The 10,380-nt window shown below is 35.9% G+C and overlaps 2 protein-coding genes across 2 annotated transcripts; both read left to right on the top strand.

Annotated features, from left to right (window-relative positions):
* Nucleotides 1-264: 264 nt before the first annotated feature.
* Nucleotides 265-912, top strand: l(3)87Df (lethal (3) 87Df). The gene has a single exon (XM_046621007.2). It carries the CDS (start codon nucleotides 403-405, stop codon nucleotides 736-738), a length of 336 nt encoding a protein of 111 aa, XP_046476963.1. The 5' UTR covers nucleotides 265-402; the 3' UTR covers nucleotides 739-912.
* Nucleotides 913-1,467: 555 nt separating this feature from the next.
* su(f) (cleavage stimulation factor subunit su(f)) lies at nucleotides 1,468-10,033 on the top strand. The gene is made up of 13 exons (XM_046620994.2): nucleotides 1,468-1,606; nucleotides 1,929-2,120; nucleotides 2,351-2,383; nucleotides 5,601-5,698; nucleotides 5,853-6,006; nucleotides 6,080-6,313; nucleotides 6,398-6,781; nucleotides 6,909-7,155; nucleotides 7,264-7,333; nucleotides 7,679-7,775; nucleotides 7,875-8,133; nucleotides 8,242-8,376; nucleotides 8,493-10,033. Exons 1-13 carry the CDS (start codon nucleotides 1,583-1,585, stop codon nucleotides 8,705-8,707), a joined length of 2,142 nt encoding a protein of 713 aa, XP_046476950.1. The 5' UTR covers nucleotides 1,468-1,582; the 3' UTR covers nucleotides 8,708-10,033.
* The last annotated feature ends 347 nt before the right edge of the window (nucleotides 10,034-10,380 follow it).

Genomic DNA, 10,380 nt, shown 5'->3' with positions numbered 1-10,380 from the left:
TGTCTTCTTGTTTATCTTAGCGATTCGATGGAACATATATACACTGAACAACGGTTGGAAGATCGTGCTCTGAACATTTACAGATAAATCTTGTAAAATTACCGTCACATATACTAAACTGGAAAAAACAGTCTTCTGGATCAAATTTAGGCGCGCTTGCTGCTACTATTTGTCGTTGACTGAAGACTCTTCAGTCAACGTATTTGTCAAAGCTGGGGTGGCGCTATTTTATCGGTCGTATTTCCGCGCGGCGCAAGACAGTGTGATTCGCATCATACAGAGGCCTCTAGTCTAGTCGAGGTTACGTAAAACTTAACTTGCCGTCGCTGCAACGCTTTTCGGCCTCTGTCAAGTAACATAAATCCAATATATTTTGAGAATATATAACGTACTCCGCATGCGATGGACGAAGAAGACGATCACAAGCCGCTGATGTTATTCGGGAGAGACGTTACAAGGATTCCATGCTTCAGAAATAGTTTCCTATCCGGAATAACCTGCAGTATTGTCGGCGGCTTAGGTACGTTCATGTTTACCAGCAAACCGAAACTCGCCTCGCACATCGGCATGGCCACCTTCGTCGGCTCGACATGGAGTTACTGGGTTTATTGCCGGTATACGTGGTCCAAACAACAGATCGAGGTGGCTAGACTGCAGGAGCTCATCGAACAGCACGCTACCTACGCAGGGACGCCGAAGGAGAAGGAAATTGACAGATTGCCTCTGGTGGATGCGTGAAAGTTTTGACAATGTAGAACAATGAATAGTTGATTATTTATAGTCATCATTATCGTTATTTTTTTATAGGTTATACAGTGTGATAATAGCATGTTAACAGAGAACGAAACATCGTTGTTTTCACCTCCACATTTCTTTAATTAAAACGTATTTTAAACTGAGGAAAATACCCAATACACGATCTATCACTTACACCCCAGAATAATTGAATTTCAAACTTTCCTGTTCTTGTGACGATTTATAATATTCTTCTTGGCTTGGTGATTATTATTCAAGTCTATGGTCTATTTTTCAAAGATAATTGAGACCGTATGTCCGGTATTTTCGGCTCAGGCTATGAACGGTACAGGTAAAGAGAAATGAGAAATCACGTGAATGGGAATGGTGCTCGTCAGAGTCATAAGCATGGTCATAAGCAATAAGGGTCATAATTTGATTGGCGCTTAGCAATCAGGGTTCAATGTGATTGGCGCTTTGTGGAACTTTTGCTGCAGCAATGCCATCTTAATTTGCGTCTACTGCACGGACACTTTGTACAGAGAGAACCTCTTTGTATACCCTCGTATACATGGTATATGCTTTGGTACAGGCTGCCTGTTTTATCGGCAAGTCACGAGCAGATTCAGAATAACCGGAAGAGGTCGCGCTTCTGTGTGGTTTCGAAGGGTCGAGTTGCATCGTACTTGTATCGAATCAAGTAGTGGATAAATAGTTGAATAGTGCGTAGTGGTGCGTAGTGGGTACCGACGCGGGGTTTGGATAATCTTAGGAAATAACAATTTATTTCCTACGTTATTTTTCAGAGATATACGTGTAGGATACCAGGCCACTGATCCTAAGAATCATGTCTGGAGAAAAAACTGAATTTGTACGTATGAATTATTGTACCGGCAAACTGCTGATTTTTGTCTGCAACATAACCTAATCCCAAACCTAACCTTACCTCGCCTAATTTCACTTCTTAGATCGGAATGCCCGACTTATTTATCGAGTTGACGGATTACCGAAAAACTGTAGCTTTTTCCTATTCTTTTTTGTTTCTGTTGCTGATATTAGTCTTTATTGAACTAGAATACGATTCTAGTTTATTCTTTAAACTGTGTTTCTTCCCACATTACAGTTTAGAAATTCTCATTTCGTATGACAAAAACTTCAACGAAAACATGTAAGACAAGTTTAAATGATTGCAGGATTGGGGAAACGAAAAACTACAACGGGCTCAGAAAACTGTCGAAGAATCGCCGTACGACTTAGAAGCATGGAGTATATTGATTAGGGAGGCTCAAAACAGACCGATCACCGAAGTGAGATCCGTATTTGAAAAACTTGTCAACGTGTTCCCATCAGCTGGTCGTTACTGGAAAATATACATTGAGCAAGAGGTAATCGTAGCTGTCATTTACACCTGTCAAAATATAGGCAGTAAAATTGTGCACGACGTAACGTTGAATTATGGCAAACCCTTATTCATCCTCATAGCTGATAGTCATCGTATGTATTAATGGATTTGTTTTCACATAAAATACAGCGTTTATAGGCTAGTAGTAGTTCGTTGTCAAATAATATTTACGACTTGTCATTGTATAATTGTATGATATGTACTTGGTTTCAGATGAAAATGCGCAACTTTGAGAAGGTGGAAAAGGTATGTTCACAATATTTGTCTGGATTACCAACTTGATTCTGAATAATTTGTGTTGTGGTAGTTTCATGTTGGTTTTCACTTGTTATATAATATATACATGTATGTACATGTTGTTCAGTTAAAAAGTTTAAAAATGTCTACAGAAATATTCATAACCAAAAATTCGGGTGAAGTATGAATTTTTTTCATTTCACTATTACTGAGAAGGTATGCTAAATTGTTAGGTTCTGTATTGAATACAATATCTAAATTTTCCTCGCTTCGACAATATTATGATTAACAATGATGTGTTTGTGATTGGGCAAATAAAATATTTTCAAATATCGGAGTTTTATTTATATATCAACCAGTGAACAAAATCTTAAATACACAGGGTTTTCATAAAGGTTTCTCGGTATATATTTTTAGCAAAGTAAATCAGAGTTCAATAAACCAGTTGCTACAATAAATTGATTCAGGTGGTTTTTCTTGCATAGTTAATAATATATCAAAGTAATTATAAATTCACATTATTATGAAAAACGGTATCATTTATTTTAGGTTCAAAAGAAGTTGTTAAACCGTTATCACTCTTTAAATATAAACCTTCGGGAAGTAATAAATATTGAAAGAATATCCGTCTAATTTCACGTAGCAAATTTGATATTGAGTATTCAGAACTTTTTCGAGTATCCTGTTACAATTGTAAACAATTATTTTCATCTTTGGTGTCACAGGGAAAGCTTGATATCTTGCTCCACCTCCATTTATGATCTGGACCGCGTTATCGCATTTATGGGAATTGTTTGGCAGCGTGAATCTGATTTGCAATAACAAATGGTACATAGTATTTATATTGGCTGAAATAAATAAAGGCCATGCTTATGCGTTGAACAGATCTAAGATTTCACCACCTTCGAACATCCAAACGAATCTGTGTCTTCGAGGTATTTCACAATTTGCCATTTCTGATAATATTCAATCTTCACTGCTTCGTGTGCAGCAAGATGTCGAGTTTTTACCGTATGTTTTCTTTCCTGGGTTAAAGTGATAACAAAATATCAACACTGAGTAAATTTGAGGCACATATGCAGCTCGACTGGTTTATCACAGGTTTCCATGTACTTAGTTTCTCAGGGTTAAATGGTCATTTTAATCCTGCGACGGAGCACATTCTATGCATGCCTGAATGCCTGTTGCTGTCTGCCGAGTGTGATGAGTTATATTATGATTGGTGAGAGATAGGTGTATGTGAAGCGAATAATTAAATACTTATAAAGTCGTAATTATTGAATATCAATGCCGGGACATATGTAGTCATGCATTTAACTGAACAACCCTTTGCATAGGAATACAGATGATTTGCTGTCAGTATAAATGGTATTTTAATCCGTCGTAACAAGATACTATCATTTTATGTGATGCTGAGCACTTTACATAATACATGTGAGGTGAATAAAAAAAAATTTATTTCACCACAAACAAGCAATAACTTATTTCATTGATAAATTACTGCTGTGTTCAAACAATCGGGAGGTCAGTTTTGTCGGTAAACTCAAAGTTTTGCATGCCCCAGTTTTAGATTAATTGACGCGAATCCCAAGTATTAGAAAAAATTTTACATGTATCGACAAAGGTGACTTTCTGAATGTAACAGCCTTATATTCCTTCCTGCTACATATTCTTGGGTCTCGATTAGGTCACAGGTTGAAATTATCAACTGTACTTCTGGTAGAATAAAGTCAAAAGGTAAAAATGAAAATTTAGCTTGTACTCTAATCTTCCAAAATTCATAGATCACTGCAATTCTTTTGTTGTGTAACTGCCTCGTACAATATTCGCCCTATTTTGACTTATTTCAAGTAAATAATTATTTTCGTAAACTGATATGTTGTAGTTTCAGCGCAATAAATGAATAAGCTTTGAATACAGTGAAACTTTGAAGAGATAAATAAAAGAGCGTAAATACAAAATGAAGAATCTTTTTAGTCTGTTCAATCCTTCTTTTATTTTGATACTCAACATATTATTCGTGGAGTAAACATGCGCATTTTACGTCAATATTACTAGTATCAGATAAATTCAATTCTGTGACCTATTCGGTTAATAAAAGCACACTTGTGCATCGGGATTTCCTTTGACAAACTGTTATTACAAATATTACAATACCTTTCCTTGGCACATCTACTTGATGCAGTTTTATTGCGTACATATCAATGCCTCAAGTATTTGTAGAGAATAAATAGAGGTAGCGTGAAGTGACCAATTGCTATTCTCTAGACTTTTCAATTGTTAGTATTTCATACGACTAACTTGTACAGAAATTGTATATATTCTGCCATACTTTTTGTCTCACTTCATTATCTTTTGAACTATCTCTGTGAATATTTCCTCATCCATAGAAATGTCAAAATTAATAAAGCCTTTGCGGGGATTGTGTTATACAGTTTGAACAGTTCCCAAAATTAACAAATTTATTTCATCCATGATGAATTATTTTTTGTCAATATATTATTTAAAAGCATCTTTATTTCTTGCTATGACAAGCCCATGGTTTTATTTCATAACGCCAAAAACCGGTGTCACTTCATGCTGCTTCGCCTTGTCTTCATTTTCTTCGAATGTTTTGGGATCATTTATTTCTCGATCCCATATAGTTTAAGGTAAAGAAAAAGTATCATCCCCACGTTTGCACTCAATAAATGAATTTTTTATTTTGTGGGGTTCATTTTCTCCTATCACCCATTCAATTTTTTTCTATCACACGAACAACTTGGTTTCATTCTTATTACCGATGCATTGCAGACCGAATATGTATATGTATCTCTTCGCCTCGGTGTAGATCGTGAAAAACATGCACGCATAGTCCGTCTGTAATGTGTTAAGTGAATAATGATCAATCTTAATGAAAGAATAAAATATAAATAATAAGTAATGAATGAAATGATGTATTGTTCAACCCACAATTTATCGTTCACTCAATAGAGTGGACCACTGTTATGGAAATATGTACAGTAAGGAACTTTATGTTTATTGTTAATGTTACACATTCCTTGATTTCAATATTGTACAATTAATTGTGCTAGACAGAGTTTGCCCTTATTGGTAAGTAAGGTAGTGGATAAATGTACAATTCAGTTTCAGATTCTTCTGTGACTACCATGTAATAGATACCATTCGTTCAGTAATTTATTAAACACGTATATTACATTTCATGTTGTACGATTTGTTTCAACAGCTCTTCCAAAGATGTCTTATGAAAATCTTAAATATTGAGTTGTGGAAACTCTATCTTTCTTACGTCAAAGAAACAAAAGCAAGCCTTGCTTCGTACAAGTAAGAATAAACAGTTTTATGCATGATACTCCTCGCTTTTATTACACTAGATTTAAGATAGTTCTTTCAATTATCAACTGGATGTAATTAACTATTTTATTACATAGCATATAAAAACCTCGAATATGTTTTAACAAAAATTAAAATTTTAAAGGGAGAAAATGGCACAGGCGTATGATTTTGCATTGGATAAAATTGGCATGGATATCCATTCTTACAGTATTTGGAACGATTATGTCACCTTTTTGAAAAGTGTTGAAGCTGTCGGTTCTTACGCAGAAAATCAAAAGATTAGTGCTGTGCGAAAGGTAACTTTGATTGTTTTATCCGCACATATTAATACTACGTTAGATTGTAATATGAAGTATCGCTCCCTTATAGGTATATCAACGCGGTGTTATAAATCCAATGATTAATATGGAACAGTTATGGAAAGATTATATGGCATTTGAACAAAACATCAATCCCATAATTGCTGAAAAAATGGCTATTGAAAGGTCTAGAGACTACATGAATGCGAGACGAGTGGCTAAGGAGCTGGAAGCAGTAACAAGGGGCTTAAATAGAAGTGCCCCTAGTGTTCCACCAACGGGTCACTCTGAAGAAGTTAAACAGGTAGAGGAATTCAGACATTGTGTAACGATTATACAATCATAACATACCGGTATTAAGTATTGTCCAATTTTTTTCAATGTCTAGGTTGAATTGTGGAAAAAGTACATTGCCTGGGAGCGCAGCAATCCATTGCGAACAGAGGATACGTCGCTTGTTGCTCGCCGTGTGATGTTTGCGATTGAGCAGTGCCTTCTCTGTCTTGGGCATCATCCTGCGGTCTGGCATCAAGCTGCACACTTTTTAGAGCTGAGCTCAAAGATACTAACTGAGAAGGGTGATGTGAATGCAGCTAAAAATCTGAGCGACGAGGCTGCAACAATGTTCGAAAGAGCGACAAATACCTTACTTTCGAAAAATATGCTGCTTTATTTTGCTCATGCTGATTTTGAAGAAGGACGAGTCAAGTATGAAAAAGTCCATCAAATCTATCAGAAGTTCCTAGATATCCCAGACATCGATCCCACTTTGGTTAGTCTTGCTTATTGCACTACTAGAGATTGCAATGAAAAATATACATAAATGTTTTGTCGGTGGAGCTTGCTGATGTTTGTTACGTTAATTTCCTTTACAATGAATCATTTATATTTTTCCACAGGCGTACGTCCAATACATGAAATTTGCAAGACGTGCTGAAGGGATCAAATCAGCCAGGATAGTTTTCAAAAGAGCTAGAGAAGATGCTAGATGTGCACATCAGGTTTACGTTGCCGCCGCGTTGATGGAGTACTACTGCACCAAAGACAAGAATATAGCTTTTAGAATCTTTGAATTAGGCCTAAAAAAATTCAGCGATAATCCTGAATACATCTTGTGCTACATAGATTATCTCTCTCATTTAAATGGTAAGATCAGCATCATATCGCAAGAGTATAAAAAATGAATCCTAAATTGTAAACCATCTGTACTTATTTCATTTAAATTTGAATATAACATTTGATATTACCTTGCAGAGGACAATAATACGAGAGTACTTTTTGAGAGGGTATTATCGTCAGGTAGTTTAGAGCCAGAAAAATCTGTGTAAGTAGCAGTGTCAATACACGAACAACTAGTTTAATTTAGTACATTTCTAATGTAAATGCAGAGACGATTTAATTACGATTTTGACTAATATGCTCTTGAGCTAAAACCTAATCAACGTAAAACTAAAGTTGTACAGTTATACTTACATTTTATGCTTCTGTGGAAAATTATTTGAAGAAAACTTCTGCCGTTTACGTTTACAGCACTCGTAGTTGTACATAGAAGTTTCTGCTTTGAGTTTCGTTTACAATGGTGCATGAAACTTCGTAAATGTTGGTTTACTTGTTGAAAGACTGCAATTCTGAATGTAGTGTAAATTTATAAAGTATCGTGTTTTTACAGTGATATTTGGAATAGATTTCTCGAGTTTGAATCTAACATTGGTGACTTGGCCAGTATCGTAAAAGTTGAAAAGCGGCGAAGTGCAGTATTAGAAAAGGTCAGTACCTAATGTAAGTTTTACAGCCTATAAATGACCGTCAAGATATTCAAGTATAAGGAATACTTGCTAACTCGATGATATTACTTTGCTTACTAGATAAAAGAATTTGAAGGTAAGGAGACTGCTCAGCTGGTAGACAGGTATAAGTTCCTCAATCTCTATCCTTGTACACCGATAGAATTGAAATCTATCGGTTACATGGAGGTGTCCAACGTAGTAAGGAATAATTCTGGCATAACACCTAGGGTAACCGACCCTGAAGAGTCCATGGCATCTCTGCCAAGACCAGATTTGTCACAAATGATACCTTATAAACCAAAAGTAAACGCCCTGGCGGGTGAACATCCAGTACCAGGTAAGATTAGGTATCAGTAATTGTACGGTGTATTATATCGAGACTGTATCAGATTTGGATTGTTGGTGAGTTAACATTTTCAACGAGAATTGAATTATTTGTTTTCAGGCGGTACTTTCCCGTTACCTCCAGCTGCTGCTCAACTATGTACAATGCTTCCGCCGCCTGGATGCTTCCGAGGACCATTTGTTGCAGTCGATTTGCTTGTCGACGTTTTCAGTAGAATCCAATTACCGGAGCATGGTGAGTGCCGAAGCCTTGGTTGATGTGTTTATGAAATTTAGTGAAGTAATCTCGCTAATTTGGTAAGCGTTACATTTTAGATGCACAAATATTCAGATGAATCTGTGTTATTTCAGCTCCACTTCCTGTAGCAGACAATGGATGCGATACCAAGCTTTTTGATCTTGCAAAGTCTGTGCACTGGATAGTCGATGAGAGTAACGACGGTACACAGATTGGATCGAAACGTCGGAGAACTCGTTTGGGTGGTGATGATAGCGAAGATGACGATCTGCCGCCTCCACCAGCGAATGATATTTATCGCCAAAGACAGCAAAAGCGAGTGAAATGAGTAGAAGTAATTTGGTAAATATTCTATGAATTATACTAGGATATGATCTCTGAACAACCGTGATCAATTGAGAGCGAGACAAGTATCGATGATTGACGAAGCACAAGCTTGAATGTCAGACATTCATATTTTTTACAAATATACGTAGAATTTCGATCCAACAACTATACTGAAGTGACTGTAATGTTCAATTGCTGTTTTATTAAGAAAACGTCATTGAAAAAAACATTTCTACACGGTTTTATACTAAATACATAAGTAGCTGGACTGACACAATGTATAAAGTCATTGAATTTCTCAATATGATTTATTATTTTTGAAATCATCGAATCCAATGGCCATCTATCAGGTTCATTTATTTTAAATTACCTATTTCTTTTCAATCTTCAAGTTCGAAGAAAAAACTGTTTATTAACCATTCATCATCTCGATTGTTGACAATTTATCTATTTTTTCCAGTTCTTGCATATTTAAGTTGTTGTTCCAACAGACAATGAAAACATTCCAAATGGCTCCTCATTGCCTGATGGCTGGTTGTATAGTTTTAGTTCTCACAAATTGTTCGTGGTTTATTCAAAACAGACTCCGTACTAGAATTTTCGATCATAAATTAAGCATAAATTACGCATACGTTCGCTTTATGCCTTCTGATTTGTAAACCTGATTTATCAATAAGCTTAGATCGTAAAAACTTGTGAAGTTTTCTAGATTTAGAATTCTTTGTCTACTCCGGGCGTGTTGTACCATATTATTTCAACCTCATTTTTTCAGGGTACAGCTAAAGATATTTAAAATACTTAGAAAATTCTGACAGAATCAGTTTCATCGGAGAATTTTGTTGGTTTCGCAATGGACGTGAATCTATTATGGTTCCACAGATAGACTTTAAACAATCAAGTGGTGGCCCACTTGACGATAGGCATATACGTGTAATGAAAGGAATATGTATTTAATCTCGCTTACTGGGTATATCAAATCATACAGTGGGTAGCATTATCGCGTAATGATATGTCGTTGATTATACATAATGTGAATTCGCAAGATAACTCATGTTTTCGTGAGTATTACATTATACATTGAAAAAAATAGAAACTCTAATGTCCTTATCGAATGCACTGTATACCAGTAGTGCACAAAAAAGAAATTCTACGTTTCCTGGAATCGAACAGCGAGATCACTGTATATACTTTTTTTTTAAGAATTAGAGTTAAACTCTACCAAACTCGGATTACGCGGTCTCCTTAAGTTTCATAAACGTTGTAATTTAGTTATACATTTATATTGATAATATCTACAATATTCACTACAAATAAAAAAACTTTAATTAATAATCTCATACGATCTAATGGTCAAGTTGTCCCTTGAAATCTCCTTGAGTTTATTGTTGAGAACAATCGGCTCAACTTTTCTGCACATCATCCATTTAAGTGGCAAGTCGTGTTTAACTGGTACGGGTCGTTCTTTCATGTTAGATAAAGCCAAGGATAGTCCGCGAATATTTGCGAAATGAGTATAAAATAGCTACTGAAGAAACGGTTCGTTTCGCCAGCGGCGTAGCTTGAAATGCAGATTGTTTTACATCCTTCTTTATGGTCCGTTAGCCAGACCCTTTGAGACAGTTACCTAATCCTTCCTTGCCCCGAACCCATCCTACTATTGCTCACTACACAGCC

Source organism: Neodiprion pinetum, chromosome 4 (assembly GCF_021155775.2).
Source record: "Neodiprion pinetum isolate iyNeoPine1 chromosome 4, iyNeoPine1.2, whole genome shotgun sequence".
NCBI lineage: Eukaryota > Metazoa > Arthropoda > Insecta > Hymenoptera > Diprionidae > Neodiprion > Neodiprion pinetum.
Note: the sequence above shows the minus strand (reverse complement) of the source record. Positions and strands in the feature narration are given on the sequence as shown.